General features: G+C 38.5%; 1 protein-coding gene across 5 annotated transcripts in view; it reads right to left on the reverse strand.

Annotated features, from left to right (window-relative positions):
• LRRC49 (leucine rich repeat containing 49) overlaps window positions 1–23585 on the reverse strand; it is a 163779-nt gene that overhangs the window by 133416 nt on the left and 6778 nt on the right. For 3 of the 5 annotated variants that reach the window (XM_033189541.1, XM_033189540.1, XM_033189542.1), the window contains 4 exons: window positions 21807–21909; window positions 18125–18328; window positions 10678–10744; window positions 3202–3345 (listed from right to left, as the gene is read on the reverse strand). In XM_033189541.1, coding sequence (XP_033045432.1) covers window positions 3202–3345; window positions 10678–10744; window positions 18125–18328; window positions 21807–21909 — 518 coding nt within the window. Of the gene's footprint in view, window positions 1–3201; window positions 3346–10677; window positions 10745–14604; window positions 14807–18124; window positions 18329–21806; window positions 21910–23585 lie in introns of those variants that run through there. The other 2 variants (XM_033189544.1, XM_033189543.1) reach the window with 2 other exon arrangements.

Raw genomic sequence — 23585 nt, forward strand, 5'->3', positions numbered from 1 at the left:
CATTCCCACCAACAATATACAAGGGTTCCCTTTTCTCCACATTCCTGCCAGCATTTGTTATTGCCTGTCTTTTGGATATAAGACACTTCATAATTTTTAAAGAGAAAGATGCCATACAAACTAAAAATATTTGGTTTGAAATTTATAAAATTTCAAAAACAAAGATTGGTAAATAAACAAGCAATAACTTTTCTACATCAAAAACATCACAGAACGTTTCTCTTCAAGAAGGCAAGTAGGTTGCATTTGTTTCACCTTCTTTCCAAGATTCAATGGGTGAAGCAATAAAAATACGCACAAATGAGAACATTCATGAAAATCCTAACAAAAGAGTTATCATTAACTGACCAACACTTCTGATGAATTTCAGGCAGTTGAAAAGCTGATGGAATCTTACTGGAGATAACCCTGAGCAGGAAGAACTGCAGCTCAAAACTGCAAGAGAGATGTTGTACTCAAAGGCAGCAATTCTTTCTGACTGAATGCCATCTTACTCCATGCTGGGTCAGTGCATACAATGAACAAGCATGGACTATGGTGAACTGTGCTGAATCAAGTAGGTGTATAATTAAAGATCTGTCTACTCAACAGCTATTTTTAGAATACCAACAAACTCACCCACTCCCACTCCTGTCATGAATATAAACATGTACAGAGCAGCTGGCTGAAGAAATCCTCAGCTAGAGCCTAAGGAACTGTTCTCCAAACAAAATAGAGTATTTGTCAAAAAAGGATGGAAAGTGTGGGTGTTTTATCTATAGAGATGATTAACCACCTCTACATAAGAATCAGAGGGAAAAAATAAATGGCAGTTTCACCTGGCACAAATGAAAACAAAGTCTTTCTACCCCTGAAAGTAAAGTCTTATTTTGGCAGTCACTGAGTGAGTCTGCCTTTTCCCTTTCACTTACCCTAAAAGGAAATTCACAAATGTGTGGGATTCAAGAACTTACACAAATCTAGCCATCATTCTAGAGCAAGATCTTATGGTTAAAAAGATCTACTCAACTGTACAGGATACCCAGATACTCCTTAACATGGTCCTTCATTTAAAGATTACCAGCTACTGAGGAAAATCAAAACCATGAAAGAAAAAAAAGCAAAAAGAGTAAGTGTGGTGATTGATCCTGGAGAAAAAAATGATGGGAAAAAAAGTATCCTCAGATTTTAAAGTCCCTTGAATATTTTAAGAAAGAGATGCTTTGAAAAAGAAATAAGAGTTGGATGAAGTTTATTTATCCATATATTTCACATGGATATAGTAAATTTGATATGTAGCAAATGACTATAATTAATATGCATGATACTTATTGGCTTTTTAACTTATAGAAATTAATACAATTTCCTCTTCCATCAGCTGTTTACTGCTGCCTAAACTATAACAGTAGTGATTAAATCTAATTCTCAATGGGGAATTCAGTAAGCAATTTCCTGAATACGCATTATGCACTTTCCAAACGAAAGCCAAAATATAGGCAGGAATATGCTAGGGCCAGTAGATTCCTGTTCCCTACTCTAACAAAATGTTTTGGAATCTTACCAGACCCAAGGTCCTAAGGACAAATTAAGTCCTGACTGAGCAGTTCTTGGAGATTTAGCAACATAACAGGTTATCCCAATCTGAATGTCTTTTAAATAAACAGTCCAGTTCCAGTATTATATCTAATCTGGGAAGGGCTCGACAGAAAGTAGAAGTTCTGGAATAAATCTGTATCTTGGATAGCATGCTAAAATTGTCCTAACCTTCTAGAAGAGATGAGCATTACCTGACTCATATTTTCTGGGAAACCTTCAAAATAAAACCAATCTGTACTATGAGACCTATAAATAAGGTATCATCTGTCCCCCAGCCTTTTCAAGTGTACCATTTACAGTACACTTAATTCTTTACAAGGGAACTCAATGTTGAAAGAGTTAAGAGGTATATTGTGTCTTTCAAAGTGCATAAATGATACCAGAGAGAACCTAATGCAGTTTTTCTATAGCATTTAAACAAAGGAAACTTCTTAAAAGAGCAAATAATGTTCCTCATTACCTGTATCATATCACAAAGCAGAACAGTTATATTTCTAATGCTCTTCACATATGTACAAATACAAACTATCTCAGCATCAAGTTTCCATTTAGTTGCTGACCTTCAGCAAAATCATAAATTTGACCAAGTTCATCTCAGAGTTCCAGAATTCCCTTTCCATAGTTTTGACCCCACAATCGAACTCCTTTTCCTCCTGCTCACATGCCAGTTCTCTGCCATATCCATGTCTTTTTTCAGAGTCAATAAACCAAAAAACACCCTAGAGTCAAACTGGTTCAATGTCCTCCTTTTAGAAAAAGCTAAACTGAGGCCATGAGAGTTGTGATTTACCCAAGGTCACACAGCTAATGAGGGATGAAGCTAAGACCAGAACTAGGCCTCTGATGCCCTATGCAATGCTTTTCCCACCATACCAAGCTGCCTCTTTAAAAACTGCAAAGCATACAGTATTTATGTGTATCTTCACAACTCTCAACCTCACCTCTCTGTGCCTTTTCCCTCTTAGTACAATAATTTCTCAACTTTCAGTCACTAGTAACCCTCTTTCTTACTAATTCTATACCCAAGACAAAACAGAAAAGGATTTACTACTCATTCACACCAAATGATTCGTTTTCTGATAACACTTCTATTGTGTTTCTAACATTGTATTTATTCTTTAAAATGGAAAATACCTCAATACCTCCCAAATCAACATATTACAGAGCTTAATAATTACTCCACAATTTAAATTCAGAAAAAAACTAAATAATCATAGATTCTTTTTTTTTTTTTTTTGAGACGGAGTCTCGCTCTGCCGCCCAGGCTGGAGTGCAGTGGCCGGATCTCAGCTCACTGCAAGCTCCGCCTCCCGGGTTTATGCCATTCTCCTGCCTCAGCCTCCCAAGTAGCTGGGACTACAGGCGGCCGCCACCTCGCCCGGCTAGTTTTTTGTATTTTTTTTTAGTAGAGACGGGGTTTCACCATGTTAGCCAGGATGGTCTCGATCTCCTGACCTCGTGATCCACCCGCCTCGGCCTCCCAAAGTGCTGGGATTACAGGCTTGAGCCACCGCGCCCGGCCAATAATCATAGATTCTTACTTTGCAGAAAGTCATATTACAGCATTTGTTTCAATTCCTTGAAGAAAAGCCACAAAGTACATATCAATTCCATTTTAATACTCACCACGAAAGTGATTTGATTGTGTCGCAAGTTCAGTTCAGTTAGTGAATCCAGCCCATTAAGATTATCAACATGACTTAAAAAGTTCCTAGCAAGATTTAAAACTCTCAACTCACACAAATGATTAATATTTTCAATTTTGGTAATCTGTTAAAAAAAATAGGAGAAGGGTGATTAGCAGTCAAAAACCTAAAATACACATCTTCTAAAAACCCTAAAAATAAAATATTCAAAGTCACTGGATTCAGTGGCAAGTTTATATGTAGATATTTAAAAATCTATTTTCAATTTCCTATGTTGCAGATAACATGAAGTCACATAACTTGTGAACATTAGCTAAAAGATCATATTTTACAATTTGACCATAGTAAACACTTGAAGTAAATGTCATCAAATAATCAACGAGTCCATTGGGCAACTTTAAGTGCCCAATCTGTCCCAGGTTCTGTGCAGGCTACATACTACCTGCCAAATAGAAACATACTGTGATCCCAAGGCGTAAGCTCATCATGTTTTAATAAAGCAAGTTTGGCCTCTGACAGAAAAGGCAAGGGAAAGGAATGACATCAAGTTACCCTTGTTAATTCTATTTAAACTGCAAGATCTTGAGAGCAGTCAAGTCTGAATGCAAAGGGTCAAGGAACTAGGATTCCCAGTAGAAGATGAGGGTAATTTTTTTTTAATTAATTGAAAGCTGCTACATTAATAAAGACGGAAAATATTTAGTGAGGGTACAAAATGGTGAACACTGTTTAAAACAAGAGGACTTGAATCATGGAATATGCATGTGCATATAATGTTACGGGATCTTTGGGGTGTCATTTTTCTGACCAGAAACCTCTGTGGCCAATGGCGCCTTTGCCCAAGTTTTGTTCTGGCCCACTGAGCTCATTTCACCTAACTGCCCTGGCAGGCTGCGCTCAGCTCATGCTGCTGGCCTGGGTCCCATGTCTGCTAAGGGCAAGTCAGGTGTGGAACTGAGAAGGGAGTGAGTGAGCGTGGGGTCTGGCCACTGTGCACAGTCAGACATGCTGGCTGCTACGGCGGGGCAGGCAGCTCCAGGTGCTGACACGGGCACCAGCTCTCTGCAAGGCTGCGGCTGGACCAGGAACACTGCAAACAGCTTCCACAGCTGGCACTGAGGAACACGGTGGCACCCAGAAGCTTGGATATGCGAGGAACCTCAGGGTCCCAAAGAGGGAGTCACAGCCCTGGTTTGGGGAGCTCCCAAGTCTAGGTGACCCGAAGGGCCACAGTTTCCTTCTCTTTGCCTGCAACATGACGAGCGAAGGGCATGTCTCAGCCCTGTTGTGTTATAGCTCTTTTAGCCTCACAATTCTGTGGGTCCCAAATTCTGTGGGTCCCAGGTTCTTGTCCTGCGACCAGGAAGAATGAGGTATACAGACAAGTGGAGGGTTAGCAAGAAAAACAGGAACTTTCTTAAGTGATAGAACAGCTCAGAGGAAACCCACAGGGAGCAGCTCCTTTCCACAGCCAGGGTGTTCTGATGAGTGTTCAACTCCTAGCAGAGAGGGTGGCTCCTCTCTACCAAGAAAGTCATCTTGACAAGTGTTCAGCTATCAGCAGAAAGGGCAGCCCCTCTTTGCAACTGGTTATCCCATCATCTCTGCAGCTGTCAGCAGAGAGGAGGCCCTAGAGCACTTTGCTCCTCTCTACAGCTGGTTATCCCAATGTCTGCTCAGCACTTGTTGAGTCCGGGGCTTTTATGGGCTTCAGGGTAGAGGAAGTGTGTGCTGATTGGTCCATGGGCAGTCATTGGCAGACTCAGAAAAGGTACCACAAGTTCCCACTCCAGTCAGTGGGACTGGCAGCCTGGCCTGAAGGTGGGGAGTCACCAGGGACCTGCCTGCTTCTGCTCAGGAAACTGTCTGCCTCCTGCTGCTGTTCATGGCGCCCAGGCTATAGGTATGAAGGGGCACCTGCAGGCCAGCACCTAGCTGTCCTCAGCCCCCCTCGGATTCCCTTCTATGCTTGTTGGTGCCAAAAATTCAAAGGAAGCTGAGGTGACAAAGGGCTGGTGTGTAAACACTGCCCCAAGCATGTGCATACTTGGCCAGGCTGCCACAGCACCCAGGCTTAACCACAACTTTGCTCTGAGATTGGAGCAGGCACTGACAGCAGGGAGAAGCCAGACAGCAGAAGCAGACACTTCAGAATCTGTTGGGAGAGCAGCGGGGGAGCCTCCTGGGTCCGCAAGAGTGCAGAGATGCCTGGGTCCACGGCTTCAGTTTGGGAGGCTGCAGCTGTACCCAGGAGGGCAAGGCTCCTGCCTGCTTCCTAGCCCCAACAGCACAGGGATGCCCAGGTCTGCAGCCATGGCTTGGGTGGCTGTAGCAGCACCCGGGGAGCTCCTGCTCCAACTCGGAAGGGGTGGGGCTCCCACTTGTCCCCAGCTCCGGCTGGCTCCATGGAGCCTGCATCCCCGGCCACGCCTCCCTGCCGCAGCTGGCCTGATGGCAGCAGCCACTCCAGATGGCCTGCTGCTGCCATTAATAATCAGCACTAAGGCCAGGCATGGTGGCTGACACCTGTAATCCCAGCATTTTGGGAGGCTGAGGTGGGTGGATCACTTGAGGTCAGGAGTTTGAGACCAGCCTGACCAACATGATGAAACCCCATCTCTACTAAAAATACAAAAGTTAGCTCGGCGCGGTGGCGTGTGCCTGTAATCCCAGCTACTCAGGAGGCTGAGGTAAGAGAATCACTTCAACTCAGGAGGCAGAGGTTGCAGTGAGCCAAGATCGCGCCCCTGCACTCCAGCCTGGGCGACAGAGCGAAACTCCATCTCAAAAATAATAATAATAAAAAATAATAATCAGCTCTGAACTGCAGCAGAGAAGTTTGAGCTGTACACTAAGGAGAAGGTAAGTAAAAACTAACACTGTGAAGTGATGAGAGCTCAAAGTGATGTTAAGCCCCACTATTATAAAACAGCAAGTATAGCAAATGGGATGAGTTACTGCGTGACACAAGGTAAAAGTCCTCATGGAGGACTTCATCAACCTGATGAACATTAAAATGAATTTCACAGTCACTGGAGATTAATTTGCTCATTTGTATTGCCATCACAGTATATTTGAAATTTTTTACTAACATTTCAAAGCAGATGTTAGCTAAAATAACTTTTCTCAGATGTCTAATCTATATTTCACATTGTTATTTGGACACTCTTATATTCAAGAAACACCATCTAGGTTCCATCCAGTTTCCAGAAAAGAAACGTTAATTATAAATTCAATAATACATAAAAGTAACCTATGACCACATTTAAAATGTGTTCTAAGATTTTTGATTTAACTAATGTGAAATAAGATAAAATTATATAAAATTTGAAAAAGAAGAAACAAGATTATCAGTATTTACAGATTATAAAACTGTATAATAAGACACGGAGTAAAACATTTTAAAACTAAACAAGTGATAGAATTCAAAATGCAAGAAGCCAGTAAAAAGCAAAATAGATACCATAGAAAAAGAAATCAGCAATGTCAGCACAAGCTTAGAAATCCTCCCAAAATGCTAAGGCAAAACAGAGAGGAAGAATAAAAGATAAAATGGAGACATGGAAGACAAACAATATAGATATAACAAACATAAATGGAAAAGAAGGAGTGTTTAAATATAGAAAACTTTCCTGAGCTCAAGAAATATATAAATATATAGAGTTATGGGGGACAATTGTTGTATGATCTGCATGGTATGTTTTCTCCCTTCTGCTAATAGTTCTGGACATTTCCTTTAGAAAACGACCCTTCCACATGGTCCTGGTGGGGTTTACAATTAGAATGCCTGCATTTAGTTACCTTCTAGTTAGAAAAGTCTGAAAAGAAACAGGGTTAATTCCTGTATATAGACCCATATTTTAAAAATCACTAAGAATATTATTTGGCTTCTTGGTTTAAAACCCAATAGGCCAGAATCATGTACAACATCTGCTATGGAATAAGGTCAATTACTTGTTACAACCATGGACAAAGTCACAAGCATAAAGCAGATAATAGAAGCATCAGGCAAAGGGTTGTATAAAGTGACAGCATAGGTCTTGATTGATTGATATACTTCACAGCAAGAAAAAAGATGATGGGAATGTTGGAAAGCCCATTTATGGGTCACACGGATCAGATAGAGTCCCAATATAGACTGCAGGGCTGCTTAACACATCTAGGAAAGCTGTATACTCCAGTATTAACCTTTGTGTATGAGAGTAACCTAGATTGCTCTGCTTGGATAAAGATAACCTTCCCCCCTAGCAATACAGAAAGGGCAAGTGTTTGCTTTCACGTTAGCAGCCACAGAAATAGGCTCTCCCTGGAGGAAAAGATACCACTGAAAGAACAGATTCTTCTTGAAGCACATCTGTGTCTATGCTAAGGCAAAAATTCACTGAGAGAAAAAATTACAGTTAACCAACACAAGATCTAGGTTAGAAACTCCTAGTCAACCTCCTAGATCCCTCTGTATTCACTACTCACATACAATTAATTGCTAAGTCTTGATGTTTCTACTTTTTAAATATTTATCCAGTCTGCCCCTTTATCATATCTTAATGCTACTACTTTAGTTCATGCCGCCATCTCATCAAGATTATTATAATTAGTTTCTCTCAACTATTCTGTCTCCATTTCCCCTCCTTCCGTCTCTACTTCCCAATCCATTTCCTGAACACCACCATCATTACTCAGAATGATTTTACATCCATAAACCAATTATGTTTTATTTCACAGTGTGCACCAAGCATATTTTTATTTCCAATAGAAGTAAATTCAAATGACAATAAACATTCACTTAATGTCTTTTAGCTTTTTTACTATAAGATGCTAAATGTTTAGAATTGAACATTAGTTGTTTCATCTAGAATAGTTCCTTCCTGGCTTTTTAGAAACCTAAGGTCACTAAGACTATATCTCTGCTTTGAAATACTGTGAAATTTTGCTTATTGGATTCATATATTATGAAACAAGACTAAGATTTCATTTAAAACTTCCTTCTTCCAGTTATAGAACATTTGTACTGCACAAATTACTTCTCAAGGTTCTTCCAGTTGTAGAACTTGAGAAGTAATTTGTGCAGTACAAATGTTTAACACACACAATATCACAAACATACACTGAAATTATAAAATACATAACACAGGTCAGCTAACAAGGAACAGACATTTTGCGTCAACATAATGATTGGTAACTAATGCCTATACATAAGGTACACATGAAATGATATGGTATTCTTTATCAGGTGCTTTTGAAGATCTTGGGTAGTACTCACAAATTCTTAAAGATATATTAGAATTTGAAAATCATATGTTTATTATTGCTCATATATACACTTTAAAATAAACAAGAAAAATACTGCTATCATAAAATGTTTAATTTATAAACAGTTTTTAAAATAGAGGATAAAACACCAATTCATTTGCCTGGCATACAAAGCCCTCCACAATCTAGTCGTTGCCTACCTTTCTAGTCTCTTCTCTCAACATCCTTCCACACATGCTCTGTTCTCTGGTGGTAAATACTTATTGTGTTGTTTTCCATCTCAGTGCCTTTGCATATGATATTCTTTTACTGTCAATACTCTAATTCCTCTTCCCCTTCCACCACCATCTAACCGGATAACTTCCCCTCTATTGGACAGACAGTAACTAACCTGCAGAGCCATACAATTCCCAGGCCACCATCACTCCTCCCACTCACTACATGCACACACAAACACATGAGGCTGCAACTAGATTCGAACCTAATAGATGTGGCCTATTAAATCTATCAAGGTTTTTATTAATTACGTTAGCTTTTCACCAAAACTACCGGAACTAACAGCTGTTAGAAAGCCTAGACGGATCACACTGAGGTTTGCACCTGACCAACTGTAAGCAGCTGTGAAAGATCTTGTTCATCAACAGGCAGGGATTACCAGATCATCCCAGGATGTAGGCTTATCACTGCAGAAGAGACTTTACATTCTGCATGAGTATGTAGCTCAATGTAACTATTTATAAATATTACATTTCTTTTTTTCTTTTTTTTTTCTTTTTTTTTTCAAGACGGAGTCTCGCTCTGTCGCCCAGGCTGGTGTGCAGTGGCGCGATCTCGGCTCACTGCAAGCTCCGCCTCCCGGGTTCAAGCCATTCTCCTGCCTCAGCCTCCCGAGCAGATGGGACTATAGGTGCCCGCCACCACGCCCGGCTAATTTTTTGGCTATTTTTTTGTATTTTTTAGTAGAGATGGGATTTCACCGTGACCGTGTTAGCCAGGACGGTCTCGATCTCCTGACTTCGTGATCCACCCATCTCGGCCATAAATAATACATTTCAAAGACAAAAATTTAAATGGATGAGCAAAGGACTGAAAAACAGCCAATAGGATCTGACAGTGAAGAATAAAGAGAGGGAACATAAAAAATAGATACAGAAATTCAGACAGATACAGGAGTAGACAAATTGAACATAATTGGGAGCCTAGATTATATAGTTATCAGGAAAATATAAATCAAAACCACAACGTGATACCACTTTATACCAATTCAATCAGAAAAAAATTAAGAAGTCTGACAAGTCCAAATGTTGAAAAGAATAGGAAACAACAGGATTATGTATTAGTGGTATGAGTACCAACTGGTACAATCCCTCTGGAAAGCAATTTGGCATTATCTTCTAAAGTTAAACATTTAAATAGCCTATGACTCATGAGTTTCATTCCTATATACTCTAGAGTACATATGGAACATGTAGAAGAGGAGACATGTACAAGAAAGTTCGTAGAAGTACTGTTCATAATGGCAAAACAACAAGATAAAACAAATGACAACAACAACAAAAACAGGAAACAACCCAAATGTCTATCAATAAGACACTGAAGTCAAAAGGTTTTGTATAGTCTTACCATGGAACATACAACTATAAATAAAACTATAGCTACTTGAAATAGTTAAATCTCAGTAATATAATGCTGTATTCAAAAAGCAAACACTAGATGACAACATATAGTATACCTTTTTTAAGTTAAGAGACAATACTACTAAAGAATATATTATTTAGACACACCTATATGTGACAAAACCAACTGAAAAACCCACAAAGGAATGAAAAACATGAAATCTAGAATAGTGGTTACCTGTGATGCAGAAGTAAGGAGATGGAATAAAAAAAGAAATACCTAAGTAGACGAAAGTCAGTAATATTCTAGGTCTTGGATTGAGGTTGCAAAATGTGTACTTTAAAAATAAGTTAACAAAAACCAAAATTGTCATAACTATAAGAATTCCAAATGTTTTATAAGCTGTATCTGTCATTTACTGCTGAGGAGTTACCAAATCTTCTATAAATAACCTTGACACCTTAGAAATTTCAGTGAATCAATAAAGAAACTCTTGAAAAATTCAATGCAAGTATGATTCTTAAAACTTTTATACCATTTTCCTGAACTTTTTTTCAAAAAAGAGAGAAATGAAAGGGCTTTACAATACCTGATTTCCATGAAGATCCAAGACATCTAAGCTTTTTAGATTCTCCAGATTTGAGATTTTCTTGATTCTGAAAACCAGAATAAGTAGAATAGAAATATGGATGTATCACATCTATCTGTAAATCAAAGTATGCTAAGCCGTAAAGGTGTAACTCATTTTAATTTACCCTATCTACATATATAGTTATATATATTCAACAATAATATATTTCCCTCTGATTTATTATAATTTTTAAAAATGCGATACCACTCAAGAGAAAGAGAGTTTAAATGTCATCATTAGAAAAGAGCAATCCTATGTCTAAGAACCTTAAGTCAATGCACTTATTCAAGGCAGTTCTTCACATTAGAATATAATCTAAACTCCTTACTTCTGCCTACAAGGCACTAACCTGGCTGCTGACTCTTCCGTCAGCCTTATCTCCTACCACAGGCTCACTCACTCACTCTGCTCCAGCTACAGAGGCATTCTTGCTGTACCTCTAACCTGACAAGTACATTTCCACCTTAGGGTATTTATTCTTGCTGTTCCTACTCCCCTAATGTTCTTCCCTCAAAACTTCACTTTATTCAGGTCTCAGATCAAACAACTCTTCAAAGTTGCTTCCAGATGACCCTATTTAAAATAGTTTTCCCTTCCTGTCCCCATTACACTGTTTCCTTTCTCTGCTTTGACTTCACAGAATTGATCATAGCCTAAAATTATATTATTTTGTGTTTACATTAAAAAAAAACTCTCTTGCCAAATCAAAATGTGAGCTTTAAGAGGACATTCTGACATGTTCTCTACTCTATCCCCAGCACTTATAACAGTGCCTAGTGCCAAGTAAGTACCCAATAAATATTTGTTTAGTGAATGAACGAACATACTAACTAAATGAATAAGTTGTATGCACAAGGTATTCATAATAGGATTCTTTATGACAGAGACAAATTGCATACCACCTAAATTCTTTCTACTGGGACCTGCTCAGTTTGTAAAACGCTTATATTTATTTGAAATTTTTGATATGCCAGATGAGAGTAATGGCAAAAAAAAAAGAACAAAAAATGAAGTTCATACAACCCATCTTTATCACTATATATTTATCACCATCGATTTTTGTTGTCCTTGTTTACTGCCTCAAAGAACCATTTCCACCTCTCTAAGTGTTTTCAGAACTTGGATCATCCACTGAATAATATATATGTTATCTATACATAGTGTGTATATATGTGAGATATATATATAGTGTATATGTATACACATACATACTGATCATTACCATGTAAACATAATGCAGACTTAAACTTAATTAATTTCTGTCTGCACTTGATCTCAGTTATCTTATATCATTGCCAAATCAAGAATTATATTACAAGCCAATTCAATCCAATTTCATTTATAAAAATATTTCTCATATGCTCACCATGTATCATCGCTGTGTAGCTGTAGATCTTCCTCACTCCCTTATCACACACACACACACACCACACTGCCTTATGACCACCACCTCCTCATCAGTCTCCTCTCACATCATCACCCTGACAGAATCTGTATCCTACCCCCTGAACACTCCTATCTCACTTCGTCCAAACCATCAGCATTCTTCCAGACTCACTGGACTTTCACTAGCCTTCACCTACTGCCAGGCATTTAATACTATCCTGTCTAGAATTTAAATCTCTCAAATAGCTAAATTAATAGCCCAACCAGATAGGAAAACAGGTACAACTTTCTTTTTTTCTTTTCTTTTCTTTTTTTTTTTTTTTTTTTTTTTTTTTTTTGAGATGGAGTCTCACTCTGTCACCAGGCTGGAGTGCAGTGGCACAATCTCGACTCACTGCAACCTCCATCTCCCGGGTTAAAGTGATTCTCCTGCTTCAGCCTCCCGAGAAGCTATGACCACACATGCGCACCACTATGCCCAGCCAATTGTTGTATTTTTAGTAGAGATGGGGTTTCACCATGTTGGCCAGGATGATCTTGATCTCTTGACCTGGTGGTCCACCCACCTCGCCCTCCCAAAGTGCTGGGATTCCAGGCATGAGCCACTGCGCCTGGCCCAGGTACAACTTTCAACACAATTTTTCCTCTGCTTGCTTTGCTCCTGAAATACCTAAAACAGTTGCAGAAAATTATAATACCCTAATCATACAGCTTAGGACAGAGTCAGGCATTCTAATAGTAACCTGACCTCATAGCTATTAGAGAAGCCTTTTATTCCATTCCCTTATACTTCCAAGTTCACATTCCCTAAAACAGTGGTTCTCAAATTTCCGGATTTATCAGAATCACCTGGAGTGCCTGTAAAAACACTGTTTATTAGTTTCTCTTACTCTCCTTTGAACCAGCTTTGTCATCCTGCTGGTTCCCACATTATTGAATTAATTAAAATGCTGGCCTGTGATTACTATTTGTCTGAGAATTATATTTTTAACACTTTGAAAATTATACATCAGGGATAATGGAGATTATATCAGCCCAAAGTTCTCTGATTTGAAGAACCAATGTAGTCTGTTTCTGTCTTTATCAGAAATCCTGAGCACCTTTAAGGCCCTTCAATCAGAGAAACCATCATGTGCAGTATGTGTTCCCTCAGAATTCCACCAGGGCCTCACATATTCACTCCCTATCTGTTGTGACTGCAACTACCTTTGCAAAATTGAGAAATCTAACATAACTGACTCCATCTTGCTTCTAGTCATACAAGCTAACTGTCTTTGCTCATTCCTGCACATAGGCCAAGCTAACTATGGGAAAAAATTTAGTTTACAGTTTAACTTTAAACCAAGGATCATAATAGTCCCTTCCTGAAACTAACCTCATTTTTGTTCAAGAACCAAAAACATCTTCATAAAACTAATGAAAGACCAACCACAAGGTTAGAATTACGTTAGGAGCCTGAATTCTGCTAAGACTGAGGCATAATTAAATGATAACCAGTCCTTGTTTTCTAAGCTGCCTTTTTGTAATTGCTTACTGCTCAGGAATCACAGAGCCAATGGTAATAAGATTTGTGACTTCCCCAATTTCCCCTATAGATAACATTGTTAATGAAACCTAAGACTGGTGTTTGAGATATTTTTCAGATATATTTTCAGATTCTGGTAGACCAACTGATACCACCCAGACTGGTGATTTCCACTCAGGACCTGACTCAGTGCAAGAAGACAGATTCAACACTCCTGTGATTCCACCCCCAATCCAACCAATAAGCAGAACCCATATTCCCTAGCCTCCTGCCTGCCAAACAAGCCATGACAATCCTAGTCTCCAAATTCTTAGGGAGGCAGATTTGAGAAATATCTCCTTCTCCATCCTGCTCACTTGACTGCCTTGTGATTATTAAATCCTTACTCAGTTGCAACACCTACTGTCTCAGTATATTGGCTTTTCTGTGCAGCAGGCAAGAAGAACCCACTGGGCTATAACATGACTTCTGGTATTAGTTTAGCTTTGACACATAGCTGCTTTATGACTCTCACATCAGATTTGGATCACCCAGGTGAACAGGAAGAAAAACAGACAAGACGTTCAATCAGTTAAACCCAAGACCAACCAAACATCTTGCTCTCTTGTTCTCATGAGTTGCCTTTGCCATAAATTCTCTTCCCACCCCCAAACACCTGAAATGACCTAAAAACATACCCAATTCTAAAGAATTCGGAGGTAAACGAAGGCATCACTTGACCTAGAAGGCCCCCACTGGTCAGATTATGTATTGAGGTGAGGAATTTGCAAAATCCTAGCCAGTGCCCCCAAATTTGACCATTTTTACATTAACACCAATGTGACCTGAAAGATTTATTTAAAAAAGAAGCTCTTCCATTGAATAGAAACTGAAACTAGAAAAAGATGAGGCCCACCCATCACCTGAGACCTCTAGGGATATATCAAACCCTGTCTCTGCAGGCCACATTATGTTATCGATGCCAGGATAAAGACCTCATACAGGACCTATAAGAAGGCTCAGCTTTTCAGGTGTCAGAAACAAATCCTTAAGTGGGAAACTTCAAGGAGTCAAAAGGAAAGAAACAGAGAATCCCAGGTTCTAACAGAGAGTTTTGATCTCTAATCCTGGGTGATCAGAATAAAATGCAGAGAAGTTCTCTGCATTCGCCTGTAATGACAAGGGTGGCAGAGGACCTGGAGAGGATAAGCAGGAGATACTGAAGGCAGAACAATTAGAGAACAAGAACTTTGACAGCAATGTGGGGTTGGGAGTTCTTTAGTATCAACGGAAACCTTACATACAGAACCTGAGCAAGGTTCTTTCTTAGCTTTAGAGTAGAAATCTTTGTTGGAGTTGCCTGAACCCAGAGGCATGTGATTGCCCTGGATTTCCATATATGGTTCTACTGCCTTGGACCAAAAGACAATGCAGAGTAATGTGGAAAGGAGAAAGCTTTCTGAAGTTGACCAGCAGGAAGCAACAAATCATCTAACGCAAACGCATGAAGAGACAGGGTAGCAGATGTATTTCCCTCTTTACCAGCATCCTCAGCCAGGTTTGCCTAATGTTGACAAAGTACTAACCCAGGATAGATTTCCATCTTCACAGCTCAAAGGCCCCTTGCTGTGACAAAGTCAGCTGGCTGGAGAGCACTTGGCATTTGTTTTAGGGATCAGACTTGCATTTTACTGACACTTCAAAAACATGCAATAGGGGAAAATATGGAAAGTTTTCTTCTGATTCATTTTCTTTTTGATCCAAGAACACTAATAGTTCCAGAACTGTTCAATAGCTACTCCTTTATGTGAAAAATAAAATAAGATTAAAACCAAACAAATAACAAATAAAAAAGATGAAAGAGTAGAAAGAGGAAGAAGAGACAGCATTAGATTGCTTTTACTTCACTAACATAATGATATAGTAGAAAGGCATTAAGTCTCTTAGACTTGAAAGAACAAAAAGACCTTAAATAAAGTCAGAAGCTCAGATAGACTGGTGGCTTCAAGGCACAAGTTATCAAAAACGGCAACTTAAAGGGTTAATTCTAAGAAGCCAGAGAAGCGGAAAAGTACAAATAGGAAGATAGAACAGATGGAAAGATGACTTAAAATGGTAGGAACCAGGAACAGCGCTCAAATACTAGAGAAAGTGATTTTAAATATCACTAAAAATATTAACTCAAGGACTAAAAGGAGGGAATAATGACAATGGTATTAAAGAATAATTATAAGCAAGGCAAAGAAATCAGTAACTCTGAGGATCGGAAACTAGTAAAGAAATCTCTGGGCAAGAGAATAGGGAGCACCTGGGCAAGAGAATAGGGAGACTAGGGAATGCCTTAAATGTATGAAAAGTGAACTTCCCTTCTCACCTTACTCAGTGAACTGCTCTGGTGGCATACCCTTATTGTATAGACTTTGTATATATCTAACTTTGCAAAACTCACTTTGCCTTTCCATTTCTCCATCTGTAAAAAGAGGAAGCTACTCTATGAGGTCACTTCAAACTCTAATACTCTATGATTCTATAATCTCCCTGCTATGGTTTGAGTATCTGACCCCACTGAACATCATGTTAAAATTTGGCCCCCAATGGGTTGCCTAATAGTAACATAAACAGACTAAGATATGCTCCAAATTTGCTCAGACTACATAATGCTTAGCTTAACACTTGAACTAATTGTGGGTAATAAACTATGGAGGACAAACAAGAGACTAGAACTCTGGGACATGATATTGGGAAAAGTATCTTATATTATCACTGGGTAGTGAGAATAAAGACAGCCAAGGCTCAGTACACAACACCCCAAACTATGGCACAGTGGCATACTGAGTAATTTAAGCTGAAGGAAATTGAGAAAATCATATAAGGAGGAAGCTCAGGCTGGGCGTGGTGGCTCACGCCTGTAATCCCAGCACTTTGGGAGGCCAAGGCAGGCAGATCACAAGGTCAAGAAATCAAGACCATTCTGGCCAACACGATGAAACCTTGTCTCTACTAAATATACAAAAATTAGCTGGACGTGGTGGCACATGCCTATAGTTCCAGATACTCGCTACTCAGGAGGCTGAGGCAGGAGAATCACTTGAACCTGGGAGGCAGAGATTGCAGTGAGCCAATATGGCGCCACTGTCCTCCAGCCTGGCGACAGTGCGAGACTCCATCTCAAAAAAAAAAAAGGAGGAAGCTCACTCTCTGACCTTCTCCCATCTTTCTTCCCTGAGGCCACAAAAGGAATTCTCTGATCTACCTACCCTACCTTAAATTTAAGATACCTTTCCTAAGCTCGCTCTGTGAGCTTCTCTCACCTTTCTCCCCTGAGGCCATAAAAAGAATTCTCTGATCTATCTTCCAGATAGACAGAAGTATCCAATCTATCCCTTCCCTTTGTGGGTATAGGGCAGGAGTCCTCTGGAATGAGGGTCTTATGACCCTCATGGAAGGAAGCAATGGAAGTAAAATACATAATATACCCCAAAAAAGGGAATGGAGACACAGAGACACCAAGAAGAATCTGAACAAACAGACCTTGCTCAGTTTCCCCAGTTTATTACCATTAGCTCATACCTCCTTTTGTCCAATCATACTGTCCACTTGCTACCAAACCTAAGCATAAAAATACACAGTCTTCCCTGTTTTGGAGGATATTCATTTATGAGGGCTCTTGTGTCATGTAAAAGTTGTATTAAATAAATTGTTAATGCTTTTCTCTTGTTAATCTTTGTTACAGAGTGTCAGCCATGAACCTTGAGACGGGTGAGGAAAAGATATTACTTTTTTTCCCTGCAAGGAGTAATCCAAGATCCATGCTAGGGTGGAAGGCAGGGAAAGATGGGGGAGGAGAACCTAGCCTGGTTATGATACTATATCTAAACTTCTTCATTTGATAATATAAAAATCATTTTTGGATTTTACTATAAAGCCCTTCTTTGTAGGCATTGCAAAAGCTATTCAGTAAAACAGAATGAAAAGTAATGAATGAATCTCAAAGAAATAAGTCAAGAACTGTATAGTTGCACTACATAATAGAGTTGTATAAAAGGAACTGGGGAAGTTCATATAGGATGTAATGTTAGATACAAACTGAAACTACCGTCTGAAAAAGAATCAATTTGTGATTTGATAATCAAAAAGTATCGAGTGTCTACCCTTAGTCAAACACTGGGAAGAGTCACAAGTGAAATACATAAGCCTAAAGTGAATACACATGTTTAAAGTAAGTTCTAAGCAAACAAAATCAAGGCCAAAGTCTGCTATTTACTTCCCTATAAGATATGGCACTGAAAAGCAATGGAAGTAAAATACATAATAAATGTTACTTGGTGTGACAAATTGTCAAACTGAATCTCATGAAACGAATTATGACTGGATCTTAGTCCACTCAAATAATTCAAATAATTTTTTAAAATTTTTAGCCTATTCGTTTCTTAAGTATTATTCAATTCTGTCATCTCCACATTAATCCTACACATAACATTAGGTTACAAACAAACACTGCTCTACAAAGAATACCTGTTTTTCCCCAACAGAAGGACACGAAGGCATCTCAGAGTAGAAAGCCCACTGATTTCTTCAATCTGGTTATCATATAAATCCAAGGATATTAACTTCTGTAGATTAGAAATATTTTGTATCCGAGTTATAAAATTGTGTTGAAAGTTCAACAAACGAAGGTGGTCTTCCCCATTGATGATAGGACACACGGTCAGCTTTTGTCTAGAAAAAAATGTTAAAAAGTTAATTAGGTCATGATTCAGCCGCCTACCTCCTCTTACAAATATTAGTAGTAGTATCTTTGTGCTCTCATTCTGTGAGGAGAAAAAAATAAGTTGGACCACTTCCAACCCCCATGAACTAAGCGACCTATATTTAATTGTAAATCATTCACAAAAAAAAACCCAATAGACTTTAACAGGGTTTATTATTAAAATTATGTCTAAGCTCTCATTAAAAAACTCAAATATAATTTATTTCACATGAAATTGACTTAACATGAGAAAACATTCAACATAATTGTCTTTTGTGATAGAGGTTTAAATGACTGAATCTTGTCACTTAACCAGACAAGTGCCCTTGGCATCAATTCACTGATACAACAACTGCCCAGGCAACTAAGTCATCAGAGTTAAAAACATATAAAAGGGTCTCTCAGGGAATCACAGACTGTTGAGCTAGATGACATCTTCAAAAGAGCAAGAAATTCAGCCATCTACAGTTCGATTTGATTAAAAAAAATTTATACTGAGATTTATTAATGGCAAAATGGTCCTTAACATTTCCTCAGAAACTAAGACTTTATGTATATGTTTACATGCTCCACACTTTGAACTTTGCAGAACATTTAGAGTCCTACAGGGTAGGAAACCTTAAAAATATATGCTTTCAGCAGTATTTAAAACAGTAAGCCTCTATTATGCAAAATGTTGTAACGTATTACATGTGAAGTAAGTAAGTTCAGGTCCCTTTAAGAATTCTAGTAGGCCGGGCGCGCTGGCTCAAGCCTGTAATCCCAGCACTTTGGGAGGCCGAGACGGGCGGATCACAAGGTCAGGAGATCGAGACCATCCTGGCTAACATGGTGAAACCCCATCTCTACTAAAAATACAAAAAACTAGCCGGGCAAGGTGGCGGGCGCCTGTAGTCCCAGCTACTCAGGAGGCTGAGGCAGGAGAATGGCGTAAACCCGGGAGGCGGAGCTTGCAGTGAGCTGAGATCCGGCCACTGCACTCCAGCCTGGGCGGCAGAGCGAGACTCTGTCTCAACAAAAAAAAAAAAAAAAAAAAAAAAAAAAAAGATAAAGGAAAAGAAAAGGAAATTTTGGGCAATAGTTTAATTCTTTTAATGTATGGTTAATTTTATAATTCATTTCATGTATTCAATTATTTTATCACAGAATATTTAAAATTCACTTATATATTCAATTATTTTATCACAATACTTTATCCAATTATTTTATCACAATATTTTATCAACTATTTTATCACAACTGTGATAAATAAATAAATTTAGTATATAAATCATAAATTAATAAATTATAAGTATTCTACCTTAAAATTTGTATCTTTGTGCATCAGCTTAGCAAAAAATTGAAATCGTCTCACTTCTGCTTCAGTCTTTTTCTTTTTCTCTTAAACTTACTGGTATTCCCCAACTTCTATTTCATCCAGTTCTTGAATCGGTCATCACTAAGATAGGAAAATAAATAACCTACAACCTCCCTCTTACATAAGCTACCATAGATTGAAATAAAGTCACTTTCTCTGATACTAAACACAGTGGTTAAGTCCCAGTGCCAAGGTTCACTTGTATACCACTTAACCCCACAAACCTCTGTCACTCCAACAAAACAAGCAAGCAAACATACATAATAACCAGAGAACCAGTGCCCTCAAGGGGAGTTTCTAGGCCTACAAAACTCTTGAGTTGCTACACCTCCTACCCCATTACCGATACATCTATTGGACTATGCCTTTGCTTCTGTGTTTCCTTCTGGGTGCCCCATAAGCTGTCTTTCTGGTACTCCAGGGCTAACCTAACACCCAAAAGAGCCAGAGCCTAGCTCTTCCAAGTAGTTCTTCTCAGAGTTGGATTCTGCTCTTGACCCCTCAGTCTCCTAGCTAAGAAGCTGCAAAGCATGGCATATCTGTCTTTGGAAATCACTGGCACTACCCACTGGCTCTCAAAAATGATCCCTGAGCTAGTTTCTTGCTGCTAGCCAAACTTGCTTGACTGCACATCCTGATTCTTGTCAAACGGTGCCTAACTTTATATCTTTGTGATTCTGTCATTTCACAACCAATGAAGTAGAGTCAGTTCTCTTAATCCTGACTTTCTTGATAAGCAAGTCTCTGCCGGATCAAAGTTTGCTTCTCCACCCCAGAGGCCCATGCCATTAAGGACCCATCTTCACAATTGCCTGAGTCACCCCAAGCTGGCTCCTGTTAATATCAAGTAACACGAAACGGAAGGAAGCTGAGGTACTATTCTTAGCCAGTCTTTCAGAGATCAAAAGAAAAGTTACCAACAAAATCCCTCAAAACATTTTAAAATATAAAATATAATGAAAGTTATAAATATTAGCATTCTCAAAAACCATCTATACTGCAAAGATGTCATAAGCGATATTGCCCTTCAGTGTTACTTTCCATACAAAAGAACATGTTGGAACCTCCAGCAGTTTTTCCCAACTATAAACACAGATAGTTCATTATAATTTGTTGTCAGGTGTGCACTGCTAAGCTAAAGGTATGCATAGCAGAGATGTTTTCTCTACTGGTTACACCACTGGGGTAGAGGTTGGGATCCTTCATCCATCATGCTACTGTGGATAGTTTCCTAGATGTAAAGATGGGGATCAAGTTCTAAATATATTCATTCATTAAAAAATTTTTATCAAGAGCGTGTTTTGTACCAGGTTCTGTTCTAAATATCAAGAATACAGAACTGGACAAAAATTTCTGTGCTTATGGAACCTGTATTCTAGCAGGAGACAGACAATAAACATAGTAAGTAAATAGTTATTATGTTATAGGGTAAAAAATGCTAAGAAGAAAAATAATGAAAGCAGAGAAGGGGGCTGGAGACTTCAGTGTGTAAGGGGTTGCAATTTTGGAGAGGATGGCCAGAGAAAATCATCCCTGAAATGATGACATTTGAGCAAAGATCTGAAGGCAGTAAGGGAATGAACCTAAAGATATGAGGAGGAACAGCATTCCAGGCAGAGGGAATAGCAAGTACCAAATTCCTGAGGTATAATCACTCTTGGTGTATTCAAGGAACAGCTAGGAGGCAGGTATGATTGGAGCAGTGAGTGAAGGAGAGTGTAGGAAGAGATGAAGCCAGTGAAGTAACAGGAAACTAGACTGGATAGGGCCCAGGAAGCTCATGTGAGGATTATATTGTAGTTTTTTTCTATACTAAAATCCATTTTTCATCAATGTCATATTTTAGAATTGCTGTAGTACTCTTGCGGAGTATAGTCAAGCTCTTTTATTTATATAGATATAAAATCCCTCACCATACCTCAGGAAGGAGAAGCAAAAAGTTGGTAAAAAAAAAAAATGATTATATCTAAACAGGAGAATTGAATAACTGGGGAACAGTAGGAAGGAGGGAGACTTGCATCTTTCAAATCTTGTACCATGTCTATGTATTACCTAGTCAAAAAAAAGAAAATAAAATAAATTGTCCTCACCTTTCTAGGCTCAACCTGTCTGAGTAAAGAATTTTCTCTTCAGAAGAACGTTGAAGAATAGGAAATGATGACAATGATGAGCTCACCAAATTAATATGATCACCTATTAAAAATGATATACAAATTACTTAATTAAGAAAAACCTTCAAAGTCTTGAAACTAAAGTCACCTTATACTTGGAGAATTTTGGCACCATAAATATCTTATCTAGCAAGTATAGTTTCCATAGCTCTCCACACTTGAAATTAATTACTAAGTTGAATCTGTTTCTTTCATTCTTAAACCTAAACTATGTGTTTCATGTATGCCAAATAATTTTTCCCTTGCCTTACAGATTGGTTAAAAGTACAGAACTACTCCAGTGCTATCTTTATCCCTTTGGAATCCTAACTTCTTGTCTTAAATTCTAACTCTCTATAACTCAAATGATAGTCCCTCATTACCAGATATATTTGGGCCAGCGCTATGACAGCCCTGCCAGATTCTGGATTTTGAAGGTATCTTAATGGAAGAATCTCCAAATGCTGACAAGGAGCTCATGGTAGTTTTCATTTCCAGCCCATATAGTTCTGTCACATTTGTTGTGGATGAGATGCATAGGAAATACACAAAAAGTAGTTCTGGATAGCAGATGTAAACCTCGCATCATCTCTTTCTTTGTATGTTCAGCCACTATTAGTAGAGAATATTGCCAAGATACCAAAGTAGATGTCAGTAAATCTAGTATTCTCATAGTTAGGGTCCACGGAGTATATGACACCCCTCTAAGGTTTATAGGCTGTTTGTTAGATTGTGTGCTTGCCATTATGTAGCCTTCAATCTAACAGACTGAAATTAATAAATACACATATGAAATTCAAAAATAGAACAACATACATAAATGCCGAATAAAAAGAATACCTATTTGTAAATTCACACATAAGTGTGTCTGGTTATTTTTTACTTAATGAAGGTGGTTACAGATGGGTTTGGGGGGAGGTGAATATTAAGATATTTTCTAAAGAACTAGAAGAATGTAAATGGTCAAGAAGGAACGATGAGAAGTTTCAGAAATGAGGTAAGATTTGAGTAATGGGTCAAATGTGACAGTTTGAATGCCAGAGGAAATCTACCATATTTTCCTCTATAAAAAGAAAATCTTCTGAGCAGCAACTGATGTTGAAATGCTTGAAGGCAGCAGTAAGTATAATACTAAAATAGAACCTGAGGTTACCACAGAATTCTGCTGTTGAAACTAACAAAAAGATCAAAACCGAATCTAGAAAGCTAACCTACTTTTTGGGAGGTCACCAGACAATATAATGACAACTTAAAATCAAGTTATATATAAATCATATTAAAAAGCTATAAGGCAATGGCATTTGCTAGCTTCCTCAGGTCTGCAAGGCATAAACTGAAGTATCTCACCCCTAGTTTCTTGAACAAAATAATCAGTGCTCACATCCCACTTTTCTGAATATTGTGAAATATCAAGATAATAATGATGTTCTAGAGCATAAGCATTCAGAATTGACATCATATTCACCAACGAACTGATTTTCTGGCATGACCACATGCTAGCAGGATACCTAAAAGCAACCACAAGTCAGTAAATTGATTTGGATATCAAGTCAAGATGGTTAAAAAAAACAAAAACAAAACAAACAAAAACCAGTCTAAAGACTGACTGCAGTCTAAGAATTAACTAATTAAAGATTAATTGGTCAACTAAAGATAAAAGATTGAAAAACTCCAAGCAGCAGACAACCTCAATTTCTCTTGTTAGCATTAGTTAGGTTT

This window comes from Trachypithecus francoisi, unplaced genomic scaffold (assembly GCF_009764315.1).
Source record: "Trachypithecus francoisi isolate TF-2019V2 unplaced genomic scaffold, Tfra_2.0 Lachesis_group3, whole genome shotgun sequence".
Lineage (NCBI taxonomy): Eukaryota > Metazoa > Chordata > Mammalia > Primates > Cercopithecidae > Trachypithecus > Trachypithecus francoisi.